Genomic DNA, 13,099 nt, shown 5'->3' on the forward strand with positions numbered 1-13,099 from the left:
TCACCCAATCTGCGAGTTGCTTGACGCCTACGTAGTTACCTGGAGTTGATTTGTGCTACTGACGCGCTCCTCTCGGGGTCGACCACAACGACCGAGCTGGAAAAAGGAAAGTCGTGGAAACCGTTCGCAGATACTACTACTACTACAGACCCAACACAGCCCGTGCCGGTTTCCTTTCCAGATTACTACAAGTCGTTGCGCCCAGCTGGCCACCCAAACCGCTTCCCATATAACCCTCTGCATGCCGCCGTGATCGAACTCCCAGTTACGTGCCAACCTACGGCGGCGGCGGCGGAACTAGACCATGGACGACGCCGGCGAGATCCACCGCGGGTTCGGGGGCCTGCGGCGGGGCGGGAGCTCGAACGCCTTCTCCCGGTCGTCCCACCGCGCGGACGAGCACGACGACGAGGAGGCGCTGCGGTGGGCGGCGCTGGAGCGGCTCCCCACCCGCGACCGCGCCCGGACGGCGGTGCTCGACCACTTCCCGGGGCGGGACGACGGCGTCAGGGCCGTCGACGTCGGCAGGCTCGGCGCCGGCGAGCGGGCCGCGCTGCTCCGGCGCGTCGCCAGCGTCGCCGACGACCACGGCCGCTTCCTCGCCCGGTTCAAGGAGCGCGTCGACCGGGTCGGGATCGAGCTGCCCACCATCGAGGTCAGGTACGAGAACCTCTGTGTGGAGGCCGAGGCGTACGTGGGGAGCCGTGGCCTGCCCACCATCCTGCATACCTACGCCAATGTACTCGAGGTACGTATATACTGAAAATTCTACCATATGCTTTCTTCTCTATGTTTTCCTCATAAAACCCTAAACCCCCGACATCAACATAGAATAATTGACTTAACTTTGACATGAGAAATAATGGTCTGTATGCCAAATCAGGCCACGCCTACTTTTTTGATAAAAATATATATATTAATATCTTTTCTCACAAAAAGTATTAATATCAAGATGATACAAGTACACCCAACGACCACTGGAACAACACAATGTCAGGAGCTAGTCGATAGACGTCGAGGATGCTCACATGACCTTAGATTTTCGTTTCTCTATTATGTGGTATGCACACCGGCCGATTGACATGGCCTAATCGACTTCAAACAGGGAATGGCAAATTCTCTGCACATTACACCAAATAGGAAGCAGAAGATATCAGTCCTTCACAATGTCAGCGGGACCATCAAGCCTCGCAGGTAAATTAAATTCCCAGCATATATTACTACGAGTTTGCAAATCATCTTCATTGGGTGTGTTATTTACGTTTACCTCATCCCTGCTCTTGCTAGGATGACCTTGCTTTTGGGTCCTCCTGGTGCCGGAAAAACCACGCTACTCCTGGCGTTGGCGGGAACACTCCCTTCAAGCCTCGAGGTAACTAATTCTTTGTTCTTCTTCTTCTCATTACAAATAAGTAGGTTGATCGTTTCACCCTTCGGTATATCATGATTACACCTGCCAAGTATATATACTTATATGAAGAAACCCAAAAGATGTCAGGAAAAATAACATACAACGGGCACACGATGGACGAGTTTGTGCCCCGGAGGTCGGCAGCTTATGTGAGCCAAAACGACCTGCATATCGGCGAACTGACGGTTCGTGAGACAGTCAATTTCTCTGCAAAATGTCAAGGAAGTGGTCACCGCTTTGGTAAGAACGGGAAAAACAAGTAGTAGTACTTAAAAATAAGTAGCAGTACACGCTGAGAAACTTACATTTTCTGCAAAATGACTAGATCTTCTAATGGAGCTATCGAGGAGAGAAAAGGAAGCAAATATCAAACCAGATCCAGAAATAGACGTCTACTTGAAGGTTCGGTGCAGTTCTTAAATCACAAGTCATTCATTAAGCCTTGAGCTATATAAGCTCTAGCTGTTTTGACCATCTGGATGTTTCAAAAAGTTTTGACACATGTCTAATTAATCTCTCATTTTGTTTATATAGGCTGCTGCAACAGGAGAACAGAAAGCTGAGGTGGTCACGAACCACATACTAAAGGTGCGTGCAAACTAGCAACATATATACAAACTCCCCACCTAAGTTCAAAGGGACAGATAGAATACGAAAATGTGTTTATGTTACTGATTCTTTATTTTTTTCCTTTTCAACCACTGAAGATCCTGGGATTGGATATGTGTGCCGACACAATCGTAGGAAATAACATGTTGAGAGGAATATCAGGAGGGCAAAAAAAGAGAGTGACCACAGGTGATTCATCAAGGGAGTAAGTAAAATACCATGTGTCCTGTACGATCCAAGTATCTAACGCACCCATCCCATCTGCAGCGGAGATGCTCGTCACGCCAGGACGAGCCCTTTTCATGGACGAGATATCAACTGGACTTGACAGTTCGACTACCTTCCAGATTGTGAACTCCATCCGGCAAACTATTCACACTCTTGGTGGAACAGCAGTTATTTCCTTGCTGCAACCAGCACCTGAGACATATGAACTGTTTGACGATATAATTCTCCTCTCAGACGGTCAGGTTGTCTACAATGGCCCCCGTGAACAAGTGCTCGAGTTCTTTGAATCAGCGGGTTTCAGATGTCCTGAGAGAAAAGGCGTGGCAGACTTCTTGCAGGAGGTGAGTTTCATTGTTATGTTCTATCAAGCTTTCTGCAATTATGCATTTGCTACTATAAAACCCTGAAATGTTCAAATACCTTTGAAATACAAAACTAGAAATATCTAGGAATGTTTTGATGCAAAGTTTGTTGACAAGTGCAACAGATAGAGCATCAACATATTTTAGTATTTTGTAATGGTATGCTTGAGGAAATAAAAAAAACCATATTTGTACAAACCTCTGTCCCAAAGTCAGAGATTTTCTAATGCTAGGATCATAATTGACTACAATGCTGAAGTAGACTGACTGTAATTGAAATGTGGTATGCAGGTTACATCAAGGAAAGATCAGAGACAATACTGGATACACAGTGACGAGACATACCGATATGTTCCTGTTAAGAACTTTGCAGAGGCATTTCAATCTTTCCATGTTGGTCAGGCTATAAGAAGTGAGTTGGCTGTCCCATTTAACAAGAGCAGGAGCCATCCTGCTGCCCTGAAAACATCAAAATATGGTGCCAGCATGAAAGAACTGCTTAAAGCTAACATCAACAGAGAGATGTTGCTCATGAGAAGAAACTCCTTTGTGTATATATTCAAGGCAACTCAGGTGATTCCAAAATACTAAATTTTATTTTCAGTATGATTATAATCTGCAGAAGTTCGAAGTTAAAAGTATCTTATCATGCTATATCTCTTTATTGTTCAGTTGACGCTTATGGCAATCATTACAATGACGGTCTTTCTTCGGACAAATATGCATCATGACTCGATAACAAACGGAGGGATATACATGGGTGCACTGTTCTTTGGGATCGTGATGATCATGTTCAATGGGTTGGCAGAAGTGGGCCTAACTGTTGCAAAGCTCCCTGTGTTCTTCAAACAAAGGGATCTCCTTTTCTTTCCAGCATGGACGTACTCCTTGCCCTCATGGATCATTAAAACACCCCTCTCCTTGCTGAATGCATCAATATGGGTCTTCATAACATACTACGTCATCGGATTTGATCCCAATGTAGAGAGGTAAGGAAACTAATATTGCTACCATACTTTTTTTTATGAATGTTTTGCAGAAGCTAACAAAAGTAATGAATTACTGCAGACTTTTTAGGCAGTTACTGCTCCTGTTAGTAATGAGTGAGACAGCGTCTGGCCTCTTCCGCTTCATTGCTGGTCTTGCAAGGAATCAAATTGTTGCAAACACCATTGGTTCATTCTTCTTACTAATCTGTATGCTTACAGGCGGATTCGTCCTGTCAAGAGGTATGCAATAATACCAGCCTAAAACACCATGTTTGAGATAGCAAGCAAAGAATGCTTCGATCAAATTGCCTAAGTGCAGTTGCTATTGGCACATTAAATGTGATGCTTTGTATGAGAATTGGAAATTAAACTGTTGCTTTGTTTTAACAGAGAATGTGAAGAAATGGTGGATATGGGGGTACTGGATATCACCGCTGATGTATGCACAAAATGCCATATCAGTAAATGAATTCCTAGGTGACAGCTGGAACAAGGTAAGGACTTCATAAATTATTCAGAAATGAATAAATAATCATCTAACTCAAAATGGTAGACTAAATCATATTATTACTGCTATATTACAGACAATCCCCGGTTTCAAAGAACCACTTGGAAGACTAGTTCTGGAATCTCGTGGAATGTTTACTGAGGCAAAATGGTATTGGATTGGTGTTGGTGCATTGCTCGGATATGTGCTGCTATTCAATGCCCTCTACACCATCTGCCTAACATTTCTCAAACGTGAGTTACAATAACTTGTATTTAGGTCCCAATAGAAAGGGTCCTTACAATTGGAGGTCTATTTTTAATCTTATACATTTTGCTCTGCAGCATTTGACAGCAGTCAGCAAACAATATCTGAGGAAACGATGAAGATAAAACAGGCTAATTTAACTGGTGAAATCCTGGAAGAAACATCAGGAGAGCATAAAAATACAACAACACTCGGTAAAGCACTTGTTTTTACATTCATCAATCAAAATATGATATGCAATATAATGGATTTAAAATTAATCCCATGATTATGTCCATCAGATACTGCAGATGAGAGCAACGGTGAATCAACTTCAAACAACGCAACAGTGAATTCTTGTCCCAGCAAGAAAGGAATGATCCTCCCTTTTACACCTCTCTCCCTCACATTCGAAGATATAAGATACAGTGTAGACATGCCAGAGGTATTCTTTTTTAATGGAAATACTATTAAAATTACAATATTTCCTACATATGCATGCTCACTGTGCAAATTGACCTATGTATATACCATCATACCTAATGGCTTATCCGATAAAATGCAGGAAGTCAAAGCACAAGGTGTGAAAGAGGACCGATTGGAACTATTGAAGGGTATCAGTGGTTCATTTAGGCCAGGTGTGCTTACAGCTCTCATGGGTGTCAGTGGTGCCGGTAAGACCACACTGATGGATGTGCTGGCTGGGAGGAAGACCAGTGGATACGTAGAAGGCAACATTACAATATCTGGCTACCCAAAGAAGCAAGAAACTTTTGCTCGTGTGTCAGGATATTGTGAGCAGAATGATATCCATTCACCAAATGTGACCGTCTATGAGTCCCTTGCATTCTCTGCATGGCTACGATTACCAGTTGATGTTGATTCCTCAACAAGAAAGGTTTGCAAAGAACAAAGACTCTACTATAATTTGAATAGTAATACATCACATAATAAGCATATATCATAAAAGAACGCGATGAGATTATTTAGTCAGTCTTTTCTCCTTTTTATACAGTTTATTATTTAATTGTGCTCTGTACTAACTAATTCATCGCACCACCTGGTACACAGATGTTCATCGATGAGGTCATGGAGCTTGTGGAGCTTTCCCCCTTAAAAGATTCATTGGTTGGACTACCTGGTGTGACTGGATTATCAACTGAGCAAAGGAAAAGATTAACAATTGCAGTGGAGCTGGTAGCTAACCCTTCTATCATTTTCATGGATGAACCGACATCTGGACTTGATGCAAGAGCTGCAGCCATTGTCATGAGGACAATAAGGAATACAGTGGATACAGGAAGGACAGTAGTTTGCACAATTCACCAACCAAGCATCGACATATTTGAATCTTTTGATGAGGTACTAAAACCTTTTTTTATAGAAGATAAGGCAGAACAACACATTGGCAGTTAACTATGTCTGCAGACACTTTTAACAACTATATCATATATGTTCATACGTGTCTATGCAGCTCTTCCTGATGAAACGAGGAGGTGAAGAGATTTATGTAGGTCCACTGGGACGCCATTCGTGTGAATTGATTAAATATTTTGAGGTGAGTTGAGAGAGAGAAAACGTATTGTATGTTTCCATATGCAGTTTTATACTGAACAAACATGTCATTTAACTGCTTCGCTTTGATTCTACCAAGGCTATTGAAGGTGTGAGCAAGATTAAAGACAGCTATAATCCTTCAACATGGATGCTGGAAGTGACTAGTGCAGTACAAGAACAGATAACTGGGATCAACTTCAGCCAAGTATACAAGAATTCTGAACTATATGGGTAGGTTTCTGGTGGCATTATTGTCCGTAGTTTAAAATCTAATCAATTACTCAAAAAATGCAGACATTTCTATTTTCGATTTAAGACCTTATCTTAATATTTTTTCAATTTTGGTTGTGTTTCAGGATGAACAAAAATTTAATAAAGGAGCTAAGCACACCCCCCGAAGGTTCAAATGACCTATCCTTTCCAACGCAGTACTCGCAGACCTTCCTCACACAATGTTTCGCTTGCCTGTGGAAGCAAAGTCAGTCATATTGGAGAAATCCCCCATATACTGCTGTCAAGTACTTCTACACCGTAGTAATGGCACTCTTGTTTGGAACAATGTTCTGGGGCATTGGCAGGAAAAGGTAATAATATATACAAAAGAATAAACGGGACTCCAGTTCCTACTTATCGAAATTAACCAGGGATTTTTCACTCTTGCAGGCAGAGTCAACAGGACTTATTCAATGCCATGGGTTCCATGTACGCCTCAGTTTTGTACATGGGGGTACAGAATTCCGCGACAGTTCAGCCAGTTGTGGCTGTTGAGCGCACTGTCTTTTATAGGGAAAGAGCGGCTCACATGTATTCGCCTTTGCCATATGCATTGGGGCAGGTAGAGTTTACTTGGCCTAAGCTTTATTATTTGGTCACTTTATTTATATGCTAAAAAACAAGACTACGAATAAGATGCAAGAATGCACATAGGAGGCCTTGCTAAAATGTTTAAGATCAGATTGAATTCACAGAAAAGATGGTTGAACCAATTTCCATATAAAGTGGAATGAAATAAAAGAACACAAATCGCTTAACATCTATTTCCATTTGCAGGTTGCAATAGAACTTCCATACATATTTGTTCAGTCCTTAATATATGGCGTGATAGTGTATGCCATGATTGGGTTCGAATGGACAGCTGTGAAGTTGTTCTGGTACCTGTTCTTCATGTTCTTCACCCTATCATACTACACATTTTACGGGATGATGACGGTGGGCCTGACACCAAACTACAACATCGCTTCCGTTGTTTCCTCGGCTTTTTACACCATGTGGAACCTTTTCTCGGGATTTATAATACCAAGAACAGTAAGTATACTAGTATCTGTTATCAACAGTGAATGGACTTTGCTCCTTGTTTTCCCTAACCTACATTCTAATTGGCTACTTTAACTCTTTCTACAGAGAATCCCAATATGGTGGAGGTGGTATTACTGGCTCTGCCCTGTTTCGTGGACACTCTATGGTCTGGTAGCTTCACAGTTTGGGGACGTTACGGAGAAGTTCGACAATGGCATGCTCGTGTCCGAGTTTGTCGAGGGCTACTTTGGTTACCATCACGACTTCCTGTGGGCAGTCGGTCTGGTGGTTGCGTCCTTTGCAGTTCTCTTCGCTTTCCTCTTCGGACTCTCAATCAAGCTATTCAACTGGCAGAAGAGATGAGTAACCAACTAATCAAAGAAGATACATCTGAGCTTGCACAGAGGTCATTGTAGTTGTTTGTATAGTAGTGATGTGAAAATTAATACTAGCGGATAGATCTGAGGACGTGGAAGTTCAATTGTACAGCCGAGGCAACAATTCCTAGAAACGCAACAGCAAGTTCAGGTTTTGCTATAGTTGAAACTGAATGAATTGTGTTTTTGGCAGACAACTATTTGGTCAAGAAGCTATGAATATCTCACAGAACTGTTTAACACAATATCATCAAATCTCAACTAGCATCTGCTTCTTAATCATTTGGGAATATAAAGGGAGAATTTGATTTGCAGCACTAACCAAGTAATTGTCGAAAATCTTCTACTTGGTCTCCCTCCTTGTTCTAAACAAGCGCCCGCCCAACCCCAGGCATCCCCTCACCGCTGCCCTCCTCGAACGCATCATAGCTTAGGCAGCCGCCGCCCGCCGGCGACCCAACCTCTCTCCCTCCCCCGATTCGGAGTTAATGCCGAGGTACTCCCTCATCCTGGGTCGATCCCCCACCCTCCGCCGAAACCGCGATTCAGGATAGATGCGGAGCCGGGCGAGGAAACCCGCGGCGGCGTCGCCGCGGCACCTCGGGAGGTGGTGGAGATGCTGGGCAGCGACCGCCCGTACGGCGCGGGCTGGAACGAGTCGACCTCGCCGCGATGGTTGCCGTCTTCCACCCTTCCCCCTCCACTTCTCGGTGGACATGTCAGGACGTCTTTTTTTTAGCATTAGTACAGACGACAAGCGCTCATACATACGCGCATACATTCACCCCTATGAACACACACATACATATCTTATCCCTATGAGCACCTCCGAGAGACTGAGCCGACATGTCATCTTAAAATTTACGAAGTCACACACCTTGTCGTCGATGAGAACGTCTCCTCCTATTGAAAGTGTGTTACCGGAAATTCTGAAATAAATCAAAGAATAATATGAGCACCATGACTTGAACCCTGATGGGCTGAGGATACCACTCTCCCTCTAACCATTCAATCATAGGTTGGTTCGCGACATGTTAGGATGTCTGAAGGCTTGGCAAGTTGGCATTTTCTGAACTGAAGAATAGAATAGACAGCGCAAGCGGCCCATTCAGAAGCTCAGATAAACATGGGGGTACAAAAATTTTTTTTGAGAAACTTCTAATCTATTCGATGACAGTACAAAAAACAATAGAGGTAACAAAATTTACAACCACATGTCTGTGGACCATCTAGCAATGACTACAAATACTAGAGCGAGCTGAAGACGCGACACCGTCATCACTCCTCCCTCACCGGAGCTGGTCAAACCTTGTTGTAGTAAGTCGTTTTGCTAAGGCATCGTAAAACCAACGCAACAGAGCAACAACCATCGCTGATGAAAAAAAACGTACGTACATCAAAAGGATCAAACTTGTAAACACTTAAACGAAGATGAACAAATACCGGATCCAAATAGATCCTCCGAAATCAACACCGACCGAATCCTGCGAGATTCGACGAAGACACACCTCCACACACTTTTCAACAATGCTAGGTGCACCATCGGGACAGAGGACAGGGGGCCCTCAACGAGATGTGGAGTCTGGCCGCGCATGGCCGACGGCCTGACCATCGTTCACATACTGCGCATAACCCACGTATCGTTTTTTCCACCCAAACGATCACGTCAATCTCCAGTCCCCCGATCGCGGGGAGGCCATCGTTGCCGATGCCGCCGTCGCGGCCACGATGAAGGATAAATCTGTAGGCTCATCTTCACACCCTGGTAGGTACTAGGTAGGGATCCCTTTGCTCTTTTTTGGATTGAATCTCGTCAATTCATATTGATTTTGAAATTTCTGCCCTTTTTTGCTCTCCGCTGAAAAAATTATAGTCCACATGAGCAGGATTTTTTGCTTTGAGTCAAAAATTACGACCGTCTCCAAGGCGTTCAGATGGTCCCTGCCATATAGTAGAAGATTTCAATTTGGATTTTGGATCACAAATTCAGGATCAAAGTGGACACAACATGATGCTTTTGTATCTACATATGGTACAACTAATACAATGAATCTTCTGTTCATTTCTCACATTGCTTATGAAATTTAACCCATTATCCATATACCCAAGCCCCTATTTTCGGGGACGTTTTCGCTTTGAGGTTTCACCACTTGTATGAAAATGACCCCTGGGTAAACTGGTACAGGGCACGTGTATTTTCTTGGGAAATGACTGTGTACGAATGCGTGGTGTGTCCAGGTTTTCGTTTCAATTTTTTTGAACATGTGTGCGGGTTGCGTTGGTTGGTTTAGCATTTTTTGCTGTGCGTGGGCCAGTTTGTACGGTGGAGTCCGTGCCCTGACACGTTCCTTCTGCCTCGATGCTTCTCTGGATTTCTATTGGTCAACGGGCTGTGTTCCTGCCGCTGTTGGCCCAATCGTTTCTGTGGCATTCTGTTCCTGCCGCTGTTGGCTCAATTGTTCTGTGGCTTTCCATTGGTCATCGGGTTGCGTGCGTGCCGCTGTTGGCCCAGCCGGTGTTCCTTCGTTACGCGATGTCGTGTTCCCTTCTGAGAGAGCGGTGCCGCTTCGGTCGTTTCATCTACTCCCTCCGTTCCTAAATATTTGTCTTTTTTAGAGATTACCACATACGGATGTATATAGACATATTTTAGAGTATAGATTCACTCGTTTTACTCCGTATGCAGTCACTTATTGAAATCTCTAGAAAGACAAATATTTAGGAACGGAGAGAGTAGATGGTGCTGACGCTGCGACCTGCGGCATGCGGCAGCGAGGCTCTGCCTAATCTTCTCTGCCGTCACTATCTCGCCTCCTCGCGGCATCGGCGGCGCCAGGGATATTCACGTGTATTCATATGAATACTCAAGATTTGGCCCCAAAAAATTAATACATGTCTTATTTAAGGCCCATAGCCCACACAGGATATCGGCTATACTCGCCCCGTTCACTCGATCCAACCCCCACTTGGCCGTTTCCTAAGTCCCCAACCTAACCTAGCGACTGCGGCCAGCGGCGGCGACGGCGGCGAGTAGCGGCCAGCGGCGACGGCCAGTACTGATTGCAGGCAGCGGCAAGCGGAGCCGCTGAACGGGCGACCAGCAGCAGGCCGGCAGCGGACCAGGTTCTATTCTCCTCTTCTCCTAGTTCTAATTCCTATGGGCTTATGCGCCAGCGCCTGGTCAAATTGTAGCAGTGCCTGGAGCATCACAGAGCGAGCTAGTGCTGGATTTGTCCTAGTTCCCAATTCTTAATTCCCAGTTCCTAGTCAAATCACATGCTCCTAATTCCTAATTCCTAGTTCTATTATCTGTAGGTGGATTGGTAGTGCAGTCAAATTGGACAAATTGCTGCTAGTGCTGGATTTGAATGCAACGAGCTACTGCCTAAGGTGGGTATTCCGGGTTAAAGTTTTGGGGACAAATTGCTGCTTGTGTTGCTGTCAAATATGCACATCACTCTGCTACTGCCTACTGAGTGCGCGAAAATATTATTGGTTGAATAATTCGGTACAACTCCTCTGCTATTCATGATGTTGTAGAATGATTTTTCTGTGTCAGGACAAATTGCTTGTGCTGTAAAATGCATTAATATTCATTTGTTTAGAATGATCTGAACACTAGTTTGCTACACGACCAACTTAGTAGATTACTAGATTGCTGATGTATTTTTTTCTGATCTTGTATCACAGATGAAGAAGAAGGGTGTTAGTATTTTTGCATTGTGGGAAAGAGCTTCCAAGGCAAATAAAAGAACTTCGACATCTACACCAAATCCTCTTGATGTTGAAGTTGGCAACAGTAGTATCATTCCTCCTACTATTGAGAGCAATCTGCAACTGGCACATGAACCTGATGATGGCCATCCAGAACCTGAGAGTGCAGCTGGCTCCCCAACCCCAATTGTAGAAGATGATGAAACAAATGATGAAATTCAGTTTGAAGTAGATTTGGAAGTACTTGAGTCTGATCCTGGGAAATGGATCCCCATCTCTAGGTACAATGTCAATGACCAGGATAAAGTTAGAAGGAGATACATCGAGTTGGGGGTATGTCAACCAAAGAATCATAATTTTGAGTATAGAGATATAAGTGGATTACAGCGTCGCTTTTCTCCTTCTTGGTTTAAGGATTACAAGTGGCTTGAGTATAGTGTGGACAAAGAAGCCGCTTTCTGCTTCGTTTGCTATTTGTTCAAGGATAAAACAAGATGTCCCGGTGGAGATGCTTTTGTGAAGAAGGGATTTAATATATTGTAAGAAGAATATCATCACTTTATTAATCAAAAGATACTTATGTATTCATGTTGTTATCGTTTGATACATTGAAATATTGCTATTGCCGTTATGCTAGTGTTGTTTTGTTCATATATTGCTAATGTTGTGTTGTTTGGTTCATATACTACATTTGGAGCCAAAAAAAAAATTGAATGAATACCCAGCCTTCATTTCCTGGCGCCGCCACTGCCTCGCGGCCTTCCCCATCCCACCACCGAGCTCCTATATTCCCTCCTGGTTGAGCCCCCCACCGCATCTCCTCTCCCCATGGCCGAGCTGGTGGCAGGAGCCATCAGAGATGGCGTACAGGAAGCGCGGCGAGGTGGTTACCTCGAGCCACATAAGCACAATTGAGTTCCTGGAGCGGCGGCGGCAGCGGCCACCATCCCGTCCGCCTAGCGGCAGCGGCGGCAGCGGCCTCGAATTGGAGCATTTGATGTCCATGGGATAAGGCGTCGTGGACATCCAGCCTAGCGAGCAAGATTCCCCCCTTCCACATCTGTAGTAATTTATTAATTCTGAATTTTGGATACGTGTCAACCGGCGAACAAATCCAGTCGGCGCTAAGCGTTCGTGTGATGTCTCCCTGCTTGCCCTGATTTCATGCTTTGCCCGGTCGCGTCATCTCGCTGGCCATGTATTCATCACTCCAGCGTGTATGGCGTTAGGCAATAAGTACTGTATTTGCGTTCCTTTTCCATTGGGTTGGTCGGAGCATAGGCTTAGTGTGAATTTCTAATATCGGCGTTTGTTTCCGAGTAGGGCTGTGATGTGGAAGCTCAGGTTTAATTTGAAATTGGTGTGTTATCTACACATTTATCGGACAAATTGTATGATTCTGATGTAAGATTGGTTGTATTATTGGAGATGTATGTCTTCTGCTTTCTCCAACGATTCTGCTCTTCCTAACTGTTATATCTTATTTGAAAGTGATACGTTTCCATCTTAGTTCAATGGTGTCAAGAGGTTGACTAATGGATATTAACACCGCTGATGAAAACTGTGTTTTGTAAGACTCATTTAAAATTACCAGTTATATTCGTATAAAGGAAATAAAGGTTTATCAAGCAGTTGAGATTATCAGCATTTGTTTCATCAGTTCTGAACAATTCTTTGGCTGACAGAGAGAAGATGAGATTAAATAATGTTCCTCTGTTTATCAAACTCATTTGACGCCAACCAGGGATAGATGTGATCTAATAATGCTATATCAGGTAGTTCATAATGATAAGGTAGTTTATCTGCAAAAGAGGGGTGCAGCA

General features: G+C 44.0%; 1 protein-coding gene across 1 annotated transcript; it reads left to right on the plus strand.

Annotated features, from left to right (window-relative positions):
* The first annotated feature begins 304 nt into the window (after nt 1–304).
* LOC119273067 (ABC transporter G family member 53-like) lies at nt 305–7,829 on the plus strand. Its single transcript, XM_037554368.1, has 23 exons — nt 305–748; nt 1,106–1,194; nt 1,288–1,372; nt 1,492–1,651; nt 1,737–1,813; nt 1,946–1,999; nt 2,119–2,209; nt 2,288–2,589; nt 2,902–3,183; nt 3,283–3,599; nt 3,679–3,839; nt 3,990–4,093; nt 4,184–4,340; nt 4,431–4,547; nt 4,635–4,777; nt 4,898–5,230; nt 5,404–5,694; nt 5,807–5,890; nt 5,987–6,120; nt 6,246–6,473; nt 6,553–6,724; nt 6,940–7,194; nt 7,291–7,829. The coding sequence occupies exons 1-23, from the start codon at nt 305–307 to the stop codon at nt 7,546–7,548; spliced, it is 4,338 nt and encodes a 1,445-aa protein (XP_037410265.1). The 3' UTR covers nt 7,549–7,829.
* Nucleotides 7,830–13,099: the final 5,270 nt, after the last annotated feature.

Source organism: Triticum dicoccoides, chromosome 3A (genome assembly GCF_002162155.2).
Source record: "Triticum dicoccoides isolate Atlit2015 ecotype Zavitan chromosome 3A, WEW_v2.0, whole genome shotgun sequence".
Lineage (NCBI taxonomy): Eukaryota > Viridiplantae > Streptophyta > Magnoliopsida > Poales > Poaceae > Triticum > Triticum dicoccoides.